This window comes from Tupaia chinensis, unplaced genomic scaffold, assembly GCF_000334495.1.
Source record: "Tupaia chinensis unplaced genomic scaffold, TupChi_1.0 Scaffold000095_1, whole genome shotgun sequence".
Taxonomy (NCBI): domain Eukaryota; kingdom Metazoa; phylum Chordata; class Mammalia; order Scandentia; family Tupaiidae; genus Tupaia; species Tupaia belangeri.
Genome location: NW_006159557.1, coordinates 948,724 through 962,934, shown reverse-complemented (window position 1 = coordinate 962,934; position 14,211 = coordinate 948,724). Strand labels below are relative to the sequence as shown.

The 14,211-nt window shown below is 42.8% G+C and overlaps 1 protein-coding gene across 2 annotated transcripts in view; it reads left to right on the top strand.

Moving 5' to 3' along the window:
• DOCK10 (dedicator of cytokinesis 10) overlaps nt 1–9,594 on the top strand; it is a 262,391-nt gene extending 252,797 nt beyond the window's left edge. For both annotated transcript variants that reach the window (XM_027769882.1, XM_006143303.3), the window contains exons 54-56: nt 3,759–3,859; nt 4,039–4,177; nt 8,847–9,594. In XM_027769882.1, the coding sequence (XP_027625683.1) occupies nt 3,759–3,859; nt 4,039–4,177; nt 8,847–8,963 (357 nt within the window). In that variant the 3' untranslated portion in view covers nt 8,964–9,594. The remainder of the gene's footprint in view (nt 1–3,758; nt 3,860–4,038; nt 4,178–8,846) is intronic.
• Nucleotides 9,595–14,211: the final 4,617 nt, after the last annotated feature.

The window sequence follows — 14,211 nt, the reverse complement described above, 5'->3', positions numbered from 1 at the left end:
TAAGGGCACTGGACTCCCACATGGCCAACTGTAGTTCGAGTCCCGGACCTGGCAGCTTGCTTTCTCACTTTCTGTCTCTGTCTCTCTCTTACTCTGTCCTTCTCTGGTCAAATTTAAATACATAAATAAATAAATAAAGTTAAATAAAAATAATTTTAAAGAAACTTATACAGACTTTTCTAATTTAAAAAAATCTGGAACAAAGATTTAATAATGCATACAATTTATTATGTATTTCAATGTTCTTTATTCTGGTTTAGTGTAGTATTTTGTTTTAATTACAAGTTGCAGTGGAAGCTATAATCTTGTCAGTGTTTCAGAGACTTGGAAGGTCTTTTCTAGCCCTGAGAATAGTACATGTCAGCCAGCGAAGGAGAGGAGAACATGTTAGGTTAAAGTAGCCAGGGCCAAAGCTAAGAGATGTGAGAGAGGGTGGTGCCTGGGAGAAAAGTAAGTCACACATACCAAACACAAAAATCAAACCAACAAAACACGCAGAACGGAATGTGCTATGTACCATGAAATAATACAAGACTGTCTGGAACGTCAGGAAGATCCTTGACTCTTCACTAATCCTCAACTTTAAATCTCTTTGTGTGACTTTTGTGCAGCAAGTCACTTGTTCCCCTACGTGAAGAAGAGGATCCAAGTCATAAGCCAGTCGAGCACAGAACTGAATCCCATTGAAGTGGCAATTGACGAGATGTCCACGAGGGCCTCTGAGCTTAATCAGCTTTGCACAATGGAAGACGTGGACATGATCCGACTGCAGCTCAAACTCCAAGGGAGTGTCAGTGTGAAGGTAGGCAGGCACCACCCAAAGTCGAGGTGCTCATGGCCAATGTGACCTGGTATAAATACCCTGGGAATTTTTTTAACACAAAGGGTGTAAGAAGCATTCTGTTTGGTGACACCCTCTAGCACCTTTATCTGGAGTTATAAAGTTGTCTGGTTATGAATGCATAAGGGTAGAGATGAATACCATACATACACTTTCCTTGAGTTTAGCTGAAATAAAATGTCTTCTTCCTCAACCCTTTCATCCCATCTTCTCTGGCTAACTATATTCTGTATCTGTATCTAACTAGTGAGTCAGCTTTGTACTCTTGTACATTTCTATCATCAAGCACCTTATGAAACTGTTTCAAAACAAAAACAAACAAGGTTGGGTCAGCCCATAGCCTGGTGGTTAAGGGAACTAGATCCTACATGGCCAACCATGCATTTCAAGTCCTGGGCCTGGTGGCTTGAAAAACACGCCCATGCATTTGAATGTGTACTCCAAATCCCAAAAGGATGGAGAAAAAAGGACTGCAGTGTGACCATTCCCCATGGGGGTTGTTTTCTCCTCCCTTTCTCTGTATCTCTCTTTCTCTCTGAGAAATGCAAATGTCTTCTGGCAAACTGAAAAAAAAATTTTTTTTAATTAAAAATGGAGAGAGGGACCAGTAGGTGATGTGGAGATTAAGACTCTGGATCCCACATGGCTGACTGCCTACTTGAGTCCCAGACCCAGTGGTTTTAAAATCATACTGTGTGCATATGCATGCATGCCTCGAATCCCAGGGAGCCTGGGGAAGAGAGCTGTGGCATGGCCATCCCCCCTGGAGGTGAATGCTCACTTACCCTCTCCGCTGCTCTCCGGTGAAACCACACACCCTATAGCAAAAAAGCTAAAAAGGAGAGAAAATGTTCCCTACATCATAAAATGTGCGTGTGTGTTTGTCGGGGCTGTGACAACAGGTGGATGCATGTTCATAGTGCATGATTGAAGAGACCAGGATGAACTGTTTGTGAAAGTGTGAGCGGCATTTAAAAACAACTAATAATGGCTAGAACATGGACAAGCAACACCTGGGGTGTTAGCACCTCTATACCTGAGGACACAAGGAGAGGAGGCGTAGAGGAAGCAGCATGGGGAGCAGAGAGAGCCAGCTGCAGACAGATAGGCAAGGCCCCTTCTAGAGGCCAGCAAGGAAGAAGCCCTGGGGCTCAGGACTCTGCAGACCCTGCAGAGGGGCCCCCACTGGGCCTAGCTAAGGCAAGTAACACAACAACCATGAGCACGAAATTGAAAGGAGTGTAATCAAAATACTATTTTAATACAATTTTTTTTGAGAGGTTTTTGCTATAGGGCGTGTGCGCTCGCCAGACAGAAAGAGAGACAGAGAGATAGAAAGCCGGAAGTCACCCCCCCAGGGGGGATGGCCACACCGCAATCCCTTCTCCTCCATTCTCCTCTCGGGATCTTGGGCACGTATGCACATGCGCCCAGCGTGAGTTTAAGCACCGGGTCCGAGACTCGAACCACAGTCGACTACATGGGAGTCCAGCGACATAGCCATTACACTAACTGCTGGTCCCAATACAATTTTTTAAAATCAAGTACAATGCCAAAAATCCTTAACGAACGCAATGTTAAAATGTCCAATAAAGGCAGGCCAGATTATAGCATTCTGCTGAACTGTATCGCACCTAAGGCAAAGAGAAAAATCAGTGACACTAGTCCTGACGTTTCCTTCCTCTCCTCTTCCCTGGCCCTTGTGTTTGTGCCCATCCCATTGGCTGGCTCAAGGGAAAAAGACAAAAAGAGAACAAAGAAAAAAAGGGGGGCAAAAGGCAAGAGAGCCATTGTGGGGCTCCATACAGGACAGCTTCCCCAGGCACGCAGCTGAGGGCAGGAAAGTGGAGGTTGAGTACAGAGTAGGATAGAAAGACCCCGGCAGCCTTGACTGCATCTACCACACTGGCGATAGCCGTAGGTATCTCAGGTCTGCTCAGACGCAGTGCTGGCATCCCCTTTCCCCTCACTCCTTCCCAAGCGCCACAGCCACATGAACTGGCTACGTGCACTAAGGGAAATGGACTCCTCCCCCAGTGCGAGCCTACTCCTGTGTGTGAGCGTGAATGGGACCTGGCATTGTGCATTCATTCAGCAAATCTGACAAATGCCTCCTTGGGCCAAAGTCTAAGCTAGGCTGTCCAGCAGAACACAGTGAAGCAGTGATCCCGGAGTGGTGCACTCACCACTACCCCAGTGGAATGTCTTTTCTTAGTAGTTATGTGTATGGGGGCCAGCAGGTGGTGTGGTGGTTAAGGCAGTGGACTCCCACATGGCCAACCACAGTTTGAGTCCCAGACTAGAAGCTTGAAAATCACGCCAGGTACATGTGTGCACGTGCTTGAAACCTCAAGGGGAATGGAATGGAAGTGATTGCTTCACGGCCCCTTGGGGAGTGATTTCTGGCTTTCCCTCTCTCTGTCTCTCTCCAGCAAGCTCACATGCCCTATGGTAAAAACCTAAAAGAAAAAAAAAAATAAAAGAAAGAAAAGAAAACTACATGTTTGTCTTATTGCTAATAGGAAGAAAAACCAGCATATCAAACATTTAATTTTATAATACTACATTTAAACAAATGTACTTATGTAAATAAAAGTGAGTCTAATTTTCAAAACTATTAAGAAGAGAGCCATTTAGGTTCACATTTGCCATGCAAATGTACACAAATGTGAGAGACCTGGCTAATGACTGCAGCTGGGGACGGAGAGCAGTGGCAGCACTCAGGCATGCTCTTGAGTAGCTTACTGATGAGTTGGAAGACTGCAGATAAGCCAGGTGTACAAATGGTGGACGACAAGGCAGTGTGAGCGAAGCGAGGTGCCACGTGATTGGTGCAAACCGCTGCCACTCCTTCCACGTGAAGGAGGCCCGTAGAGGAGCTGGGATCATCCTCCGTCAATTCATTTCACCCCAATAGGTGAATGCTGGGCCAATGGCTTATGCACGAGCTTTTCTTGAAGAAACCAACGCAAAGAAATACCCTGACAACCAAGTAAAGCTTTTGAAGGAAATCTTCAGGTAAGCCTCTCTTTGTCGAAGTAGCCCTCCTTGAACTCCATCAGACTGTAAAGCATGATTCCCCAGGAGGCCCCTGATCAGGGTAGCAGAGTATGTCAGCAGATTGACCTTGAACACGAAAATCACTGACCAGTGCCACTTCCTGTGGTTGGTTAATTCACTCAATGTTGTCGCTAAAGGCAATTTGCAGATGCATGTGGGCAGGCCCTGGATGTGAATGAGCGTCTCATCAAGGAGGACCAGCTGGAATACCAGGAAGAACTGAGGTCCCACTACAAGGACATGCTCAGCGAACTCTCCGCAGTCATGAATGAGCAGGTGAGCTTCCTGAGTGAATAGAAGGTGTCCGTCCATTTTACGCCCAATGACAGAGGACTAGAAGGACTCTCAGGCCAGCTGGTGGTGTAGAAGTTAAGGCAGCTGGGTCCCAGTATGGACAACTGCACAGTTTGAGTCCTGGACACAGCAGCTTGAAAAACATGCTGGCCACATGTGTACATGTGCCCAAAATTCCAAGAGGAAAATGGAGGAGGAGAAGGGACTGTGATATGGCCATACCCCCTGGGGGGGGGGGCTGCTTTCTCACTTTCCCTCTCTCTGTCTCTCTCTTGGAAGTGCATATACCCTATAGCAAACCGGGGAAAAAAGTCTGTTCTTCATGCTGAAATCACTACCATGTTGTCTCCCACACACACAACACCCTTTGCCTTAAAGAAGCTATTAGGTTGGGAGAAAATCTGTAGATAAAGAATATAAGATGTTGGGACCAGCAGTTGGCATAATGGCTATATTGCTGGAGTCCCATGTGGTTCAAGTCCCGGACCCAGTGGCTTAAACTCACGCCGCGCATGTGTGCACACGTGCCCAAGATCCCGAGAGGAGAAAGGAGGAGAAGGGATTGTGACATGGCCACCCCCCCCTGGGGGGAGATTTCTCACTTTCTCTCTGTCTCTCTCTGTCTTTCTGGCAAGTGTACGTGCCCTATAGCAAAAATCTCTCCCACAGTTTGCACAAATTTCTTTACCCAAGCCATATGAGCTGTTGGTTTTCTGGAAGGCATGGGAACAATTAGGCACTGAAGAGCTCCATTGGACAGCATTCCCACTAGCATTGCTGCTACTCTCATTTCTGGCTTGAGACATTTTGGCTTGAAGCTGTACTATGGAGTTCTGCACTTTTGCCACTAGGGGTCTCTGCATCCTAACCAGGAAGAGCCCCAGGGCTAGTCAAGGCCTTTTATCTTTAAAACGACACAGTTGTGGAGGATCTTCCCACCCTGCAAGCAAGTCGTGCATGATTTCTGACATATATCCAGGTGTCCTGTAAGCCTGTGCACGAAATTGTGAGCATTCAATACTAATCGGGTACTAAACATGGAGGAGTTGAAAGCCAACCACTGCTTCCTTGGCCTACTTCCCAGCATCTGTCCACTGCCACACTCTGCCTGGACAGCTCATCATCTGTGTCCCTTCCAGGAGTTAGATATGTTCTTTACAGAATAATCGAGCAGCAGAACTTGAGCTATTCTCTCAGTCGTGCCTCCTACATAGTAGACACTCATTTAATTTTAGGTTGTCCTCTTTTTCCTAAATGGCCTACCCCATTAACATGATTCACAAAACATGAAACGTGTTGTACAGATCTTTCATTCTAATTGTAGTTCTCATATACAGTTCTTTTTTTTTTTTTTTTTTTTTTTTTCCTTCCACTACATTTTCACTCTTCAGAGCAGGTAGAGAAAAAAATGGTGGATTGACTTAATGTTGGAGAGAACTCGCCTGGGTGGGCTTCCTAGTGGAGTTAGCATTGGCTTGGGCTTTTTAAGGACTGATGGGAATTAAATCTGCAGGAGAGATGCCTGACTAGCCTGTGGGACATCATCAGTCTGGGAGTAAGACAGAACAGTGATCTGGAAGTTGGGAAAGGGGGTGAAGGAATACTTGTCTCCAATTGTAAATTGCATCTGACCTTAAAACTTGGGGCAAAAATGCTTTTCTCTTTTTTCCTGGCAGCTCTGTCGAGGTCCGTGTTTATACAGCTTCTGTTCCTCTGTGTCTAGTATTTCCCTCAGTACTGTAAGCAAAAGTGGTATGTTCCTCTTTTCTTATGTCTACTCCATCCTTTGTGGCCTTCTGCTGTCTACCCCTTCCCAGCTGTTCCTTTTCCTCAGTCATCTCCATATTGACTAGTGTTGTATCAGGCCTTATGTAATTAAAACAACTTTATTTCCATTGCCAGGTAGGTTGAATGAAAAACAGCTCAACCCACTTGGTGCTTAAAGCTAAAGTTAATAACAGTTTTTAAAGTGAAAATTCATACTTCATCAACTTCTAGAAAGCGTTTGAGCTCATTTTCTCTCCCAAAACAAAGACATGCAATATCCTTAAAATGCTAAAACAAAAAAACAGACCAGGTGACGGGGACCAGCAGGTGGCATGGTGGTTAAGCACTGGACTCCCACATGGTTGACCGCAGTTCCAGTCAGTTTGAGTCCTGTGTCTGCAGCGTGAAATCCGTGGCAGGCATGCGTGTGTGCTGCATACGCAAAATTCCAGGAGGAAAAGGGATTGTGGACGGCCATCCCCCTGGGCAGTTTCTCATTTTCTTCTCTCTCTCTCTCTTTCTGGCGAGCGCACACACCTTATGATTAAAAACAAAAAAAATTAAAATTAAAAAAAGGTTATTACTGGGAGAGAAAATCTATTTCTTTTCCAGGGGAAAAGTTAGCTAAAAGAAGCAACAATTGACTGTATGCATCCTGAAACTGACCTAAAAACAACAAAACTAATAGATTATACGGATCTCGTTATTAAATAAAATAAATAGATCTGTTAGCAGGAAAGGTGAACTTTCTTCTATGTATATTCTGGAAACTGGTAAAGAGAAATTATACATTGAGCTTTCAAAAATAGAAACAATTGTGGACCAACAGGCACGGAGGGGAAGGCAGTGGATCCCACATGGCATACCGCAGGGTTCAAATCCTGGGCCCAGTGGCTTGAAAATTACACCAGCCATGTGTGCATGCATGCCCAAGAACCCAAGAGAAGAATGGAGAAGAGATTGTGGTATGGCCATCCCCCTATGGGGTGATTTCTCACTTTCTCCCTCTCTCTGCAGAGGGCACATGCCCTACAGCAAAAAAAAAAAAAAAAACTGAAGGAAAAGAAAAATTAGGATAGATAGATTCAAAATTAAAAAGAGAGAAAAATGGAAACAGAATTAATTATGCAATTCACACCAGGAGTATCTAGGGAAGTCTTGACCAGGAGAGTATGCCGAAGCCATGAAGTTAACAAAATCCTTCCATGTAAGGAAGCGATGGTACAGGATAAAGTGGACGCTGGTGTGTACAGTGCGGACTGGCACTGAGATGAAGCAGTTCAAGTTGTCAGTGCCAAGCAGGCAAGAATTACTTTCATAGTCAGCCAGAATCTCACACTGTTTCATAAATAACCAAGAAAACATAAACGCCTCCTTTCACGGAGGCGAAAGCACATCTGAGTATCCACATGAAACATAAGTATAAGATGCTCGTTTGGAGTCCGTTTCAACATCCCTGAGAGTGACGGCATAGTGAAGCCAACTCCGGTGACGGGAATCAAACATAAAATACAGAAGGCAGTAGACATGTCCTGGTATGGTGCCAACCAGGTGAAATGCCAAGTTAAAAATATTGCTCTTAAAGTCTCGTTAGACTTTGAACCCATTACCAGCCACATTACTTAGGCAGTTTTGTGACATTAAACCAAGGAAAATCTGTTGAAGGTATAGGATATTCAGATTCTGAGCATTCTTCAGGGGACAGAAGTCGCAGGTCCATCCCGGACTAGGGACAGAACTGAAGGTCATGGCACAGGGTGGTAATGAGTGAAGTTAGTGGGAAAATCCTCATAACTAGAAACTTGGTTAATGTTGAGCTGTATAAATACATGTTATAGGATTTCTGTTCTATTTATACGTCATTGTTTGGATAGATCAGCTGAGGAAATATTACTTAGGCATATTGACCTTATTTTTAAAAGTCAACTCAAGTGCTTCCTTTTGGCCAGAACTGCCATCTTTCAGTAATTAACCAAAATGACGAACACAAAGGGAAGGAGGTGAAGCACCTGATATATGTTCCCTAGGCCTTTTAGAAAACATGGAGTTGTTCCTGTGGCAACATATATGCGAATCTACAAGAAAGGTGATATTGTAGACATTAAGGGAATGGGTACTGTTCAAAAAGGAATGCCTCACAAATGTTACCATGGCAAAACTGGAAGAGTCTACAATGTTACCCAGCATGCTGTTGGCGTTGTTGTGAACAAACAAGTTAAGGGCAAGATTCTTGCCAAGAGAATCAATGTGCGTATTGAGCATATTAAACATTCTAAGAGCAGAGATAGCTTCCTAAAACGTGTGAAGGAAAATGACCAGAAAAAGAAAGAAGCCAAAGAGAAAGGTACCTGGGTTCAACTAAAGCGCCAGCCTGCTCCACCCAGAGAAGCACACTTTGTGAGAACCAATGGAAAGGAGCCTGAGCTACTGGAACCTATTCCCTATGAATTCATGGCATGATGGGTGTTAAAAATAAACTAATCTGTGGTCTAAAAAAAAAAAAAAAAAGTAAATTCAAGTCAAAATATAGTATTTCTTCTTTCTCCATTAACATGAACATTTAAGTGAGGTTTCCATGTTTTCCATTTTTTGGCAGATTTTGCCCATTAAGAATGATAAACTTTTAGGATAGAATCAAATCTTAGAATTACTCAGCTACATGTGTAGGTTTCCCTTGGACATTTATACACTTATATCTGACAGTGAGGAGTATCATGAATGTACTTTAAATCTTGACAAAATAGCTAGTACACAGACTTGAGCAAAAACTCTTCAGATCGCCTTTGATAAGTGTATTTTCAAAATCTGCAAATACTCTGTGTTTGGGACTATTAAGATTAACCTCTCTATGACCATTTTGTTCTGTGTCCTGTCTTGTTTTAAGATTACGGGCAGGGACGACCCATCAAAGCGCGCAGTGGAGCGAACCTTCACTCGAATCATTAGCAAAGCCACGCCAACCCTGCCCATGGTCTCAGTCTCCTCTAGTGCTGAAGTTTGAGTGATGCGGCGTCAGACACACCTCCAAGAGAACTTGCTGAATTTGCAGCTAATCACAGGGAAGAGAAAGATGGATTTAATTTATTTGAAGTTTTTACAGTGTTAATATTTTTGTTTACCTCGCCAGCTTGAGAAGTTTGGCAGCCTCTGGATTTGCACATTTCTTATGACATTTTTTTTTTCTTGAAATGGTTTTGATCAAGCCAAGATGAATATTTGCCATGAAGCTCCAAATGAATGTGTGGATCAGAAGCAAGCCCTAAGTTTGCTGTCAGTTATCATGACGTTCAGTCCCTAGTCCCAGCACACATATTTTAAAGGTCAAAGTGAACGTTTTTGTAACATTTAATTATATTTCAGATGTAAATAGAAGATTGTAAAATATATGGTTTTTACCAAATTTAAAAGAAACTTTTTAGTTAATATGACAGTACTAAAATTATATGAATAACATTTCAGATACTATTATATTAAAATATTTGTGTATGTGTACAAAAGTGTTGATAAATACTAATCTTGAAAGTTTGTGGAGTTCCTTGATTTGTAATATATGTGCTCTTAAAAGTAATGGGATGTGAAATTATAGAAGTATTTTGTTGTTGTTGATAGAAATAAAAGATACAGTTACTTTGCATTTGGGTTCCTCTTGAAGACTGGGTGAGTCACTGTTAAAAACGATTCATTATGTGTCTACTGAATGCATCATTTAGTCAGTGCTTAACAATGCCTTACCAAGAAGTCAGGGAAGGACTCAAACCTCAACTGGAAAATCCCTCCAAAGATGAACTACACAGATGGAAGTTTCCAACCCTAGGAGAATATTAGAATGATTTGGGGGAAATATAATGAATCACAACCTTGAGAATTGTGGTATTTATCGGGAGTATCCACAAATATTCCATTTCTGGACTCTATTAACTGGGGATAGGATTATACTTTCTTTCCTCTCTTGACAATTTTAAATTATTAATTTTAGAGGAGAATAAAGTAACTGCTTTAGTCATTGGAATGTGAATAGTAGGGGCATGTGTTGCTTTTAGGCAGAAGCCTTAAAAGCCAGTAAGTGTTCAGCCCACTCGCTTCCCCTGCTGTTGTTATCATCAAAGCATTTGGAGATGGAACTTGGTTCAGCCTGAGTCCCTGAGTGACCACGACAAACAAGACACACTCACATCTTACTCCCTTCTAACCCTATTGGTTACACATTATACAGTCTTTTAAAAAATTATGCCAGGTGCATGCGTATGCCTGCCCAGAATCCCAATGGAAGACTGGAAGAGAAGGGATTGAGGCATAGCTATCTCCCTGAGGGGTGATTTCCCTCTCTCTCTCTCTCTCTCTCTCTCTCTCTCTCGTAAGTTCACACACCCTACAGCAAAAATTAAAAATAAATAAATAACTGAGACATTCTTGATACTATTACATGTGCTCTTCAGGTTGCCACAGTCCTCACCAGGCCCTAATCAACTTAGATCAGTTTCTCTTCCATTGCCTGCCTATGGCCCACAGCATGTTCAGACCCCAGTTCAGACAAAACTTTGTCTAATTACAGGGGTTACTTGGTGATAAGCAGACCACCTGCTTATGCCTTAGACTGCATAGTTTTGAGCCCCATCAAACTTCATGACATATAAATCTATAAGAGTAGCCCAATGCCCAGACCAACATCGTTCTTAACATATTAAGGTATAAAAATTCCACCAAATCCTCTTCTAATTAACTACTCCATGAGATTACTTTGTAGCAGGTAATCCTTTGTAAACAGTGACCTGATTTTGAATTGCAAGACACTGAATTCTCATTTTTCTGTTCTTTGTCATCTTTCTGTATTTTTTACGTAATGACTCCTCAAAATAAGCTTAGTAAGGAACCAACAGTTAGCCTAGTGGCTATGTCGCTTGACTCCCACGTAGTCAACCACGGTTCGTATCCCAGACCCGGTGGCTTAAAACTCACACCGGGCGTGTGTGCGTGCATGTGTGCCCAAGATCCCGAGAGGAGAATGGAGGAGAAGAGATTGTGGTGTGGCCATTCCCCCAGGGGGTGATTTCTCGCTTTCTGTCTCTCTGTCTCTGTCTGTCTGTCTGGCGAGCACACACTCCCTATAGCGAAAACCTCTCCAAATAAATAAATAAATAAATAAGCTTAGTAAAAAATAATAGTAAAACTCCCAGCTGTATAGATCAAAGACTGAAAATGAAAGAAATGGCATTGTTTCACTATTGTTTACCCTGGAAGAGATCCAGCACAGAGTAAGTGAATCGAATACTTAGGCTGTCCAGCCTGGGTCTTTCCCCCTCATCCATGCATTTTCCTTTTCAGTGGCCATTTTTCTTTTCATTCTCATTTCTAAGTGGAAAATGTCCAGTCCGGGGAAAAAAAAAAAAAAAGCAATAGGTCCCCTCATTTCTTTAAACGATTGCCTTGCAAATTAGTGTCCACCACCCAAATCTTACACAGTATGTCCCTAGTCTGTGCCCTCACTCATTTGGAAGCCAATGTACATGGGCCAGTCGGCATTTTCTTTCACAGTGAAACAGAAGTACCTCTGTGGGAGGTACTTAGGAAAAGATGGAGAGCATGTTACTGAGGAGGAGTGACTTTTATAACCCTGCAGTGGGATTTGCAGATTGGTGATCTGTCATCTTAAAATAGTCAAATGTTCATCGGGCATTTCTAAGGCATGAGGTTTCACTTCAAGTCATCTGAGATGTACCATGTCAAGCTGTTGCTGCCAAAGGTCATTTAAAAAAATTTCCAGTCGTTTAAATGTGGGCCTTGGGACCAGCAGTTAGTGTAATGGTTATGTCGCTGGACTCCCATGTAGTCGACCGCGGTTCGTGTCCTGGACCCGGTGGCTTAAAACTCACGCCAGGCGCGTGTGCATGCATGCCCAAGATCCCGAGAGGAGAATGGAGGAGGAGATTGTGGCATGGCCATTCCCCCAGGGGGTGATTTCTCACTTTCTATCTCTCTGTCTCTGTCTGTCTGTCTGGCAAGCGCACACACCCTATAGTAAAAACCTCTCAAAAAAAAAAAAATGTGGGCTCTTTCTCCTTCTTCTGCTCTTTTCTTGCCAAAAGTGCTTGCTTTGTTTGGGTGGCTTTGAGGGAGGGCTTGATAAGCCTTTCTCTCTTTCAGGAGATTTTCTGGAACCAAAGCGCTCTTTTTCCTTTGCTCTGGTTCCACCATCTTTGCAGTACTAAGGGGCAATCTTTGATGCAAGAGGATGAACTTCTGATTTGGGGGAGTTAAGGTTTTCAGGTAAAGTTTTTAAGTCCTTTGTTAAAGTTTTTCCTCAACCCACAACCCTCTCCACCATCTCACTACATTAATAATTTCTTCTACCAGACTGAAAGACTGGAGGACATAAAAGCATTAACAATTATTATGGTCAGTAGAGACAAAGTAGACACTTGTGGGAGGGGAAGAACATAGGAAAGCAAATTTGGGGGGAAAAAAGAGGTGAGACATTTGTGGGACACAGATATGATTTATTATATGTTGATGAGGATGTGTGTAGTATTCTCAGCTGGGCTGGACTGAGGTGTGTAACATGCTGGGTAAAGTCCCTTCACAATCTAAATGATGTATAGCAGTAGAATGTATAAATAATAATAAGTTTTTTTTAAAAAAATAAGGAACTAAGAAAATAAAGAAAAATGAAAAAAATATAATAGACTAAGAATGTCTAATAAAATAGATGTTTCAGTTATAACCACTACCTATTTATTTGTGTGAAGATCAAATAAGTAAATAACAACTCTAAGATCCTAGTAAACTGTAGTGGTATAATTTTTCCTGTAATAAGTTAATTTTGAAAGCATATAAAAAATAAATTTGTAATGTAAATATTTTTTTAAATGCTTGTGAAAGTTGAACTTTTTTTTTTGAGAGGTTTTTGCTATAGGGCACATACACTCACCAGAAAGACAGAGACAGAGAGACAGAAAGCTAGAAATCACCCCCCAGGGGGGATGGCCATGCTGCAATCCCTTCTTCTCCATTCTCCTCTCGGGATCTTGGGCACGCATGCACATGCGCCTGGCGTGAGTTTAAGCCACCGGGTCCAGGATTCAAACCATGGTCAACTACATGGGAGTCCAGCGACATAGCCATCACACTAACTGCTAGTCCCAAGTTGAACATTTTAGATGTTGAAATAAAAAAAATGTAACAATTAGACTGGGAGAAAAAATAATCTCCTCTACCTAGACCTAAAGCTATTCCCAAATTTAAACAGAAACAAAGAACCATATCTGATAAAAGTCTGAAGGCTCAGATTGGTATATACTTGGGACAATCACTTAAACTCTTTAAACTTTATCTCTAAGAGGATAAGGGCTATGATAGCATGAATAGTTGTTAGAAAAAAGAAAAAAAAAGAGGAACAAGGCGATACTTTGTAAAGTGATATGCACTGTGTCTCGTGTCAATCATGAATTGACAAGTGTCAGTTAGCTAGTCTACTGTCTCACTCTCTCTTCCTGTATCATGCCAAAGCAACTCTCAGCAATGAGAGCCAATTCTCAGAGAATATTTAAGATCTGAGTGTCAGGAATGGACCTACCACAGGAAAATAGAAATGTAGAGCCTTTATTGGGAGCACTCCAGGACGAGGTTCTCTGGTCCACAGAAAGGGAGAGGAAGGGAGAAGTCAGAGAAGTCGCGCGCTGGGGTGGGATTTGGCCACTTTTATAAGGGTATAGGGAGGGGGAGTGTTTTAGAGGTAGAAACAGTCCACGTATAGTAAAGACTTACAGGAGTGCAGACTACTGTGCCACAGAAGGTCTGGTGACATGTGCAGAGTAGAGTCCCGTGTGCAAAGCAGAGCGCCACGTACAGAACAAAATGCATGTGCTACATCCGGGTTAGATTCGAGTGCTGCGCAGGTCTGATGACAGACTAGATCTGGTTGCATCAGCCTACCGTGTGGAGTGGCGTCCAGCCCCCTACATCCAAGCTGCCCAGGCCTCAGCCTAACATGAGGGCTAATTAGAGAACTGTATGTGAATAAAAAAGGAAGTTTTAAAATGTAAAACAGGACCAGCAGATGGCGTAATGGTTACATTGCTAGACTCCCATGTTGCTGGCTGTGGTGGGAGTCCCTGTGGTGACTTAAAACACACAGGACACACGTGCATGCATGCCCGAAATCTCAAGAGGAGAAAGGAGAAGAAGGGATTGCAGTGTGACCATCCCTCCGGTGGGTGATTTCTCACTTTCTGTCTCTCTGTATCTCTGGTGAA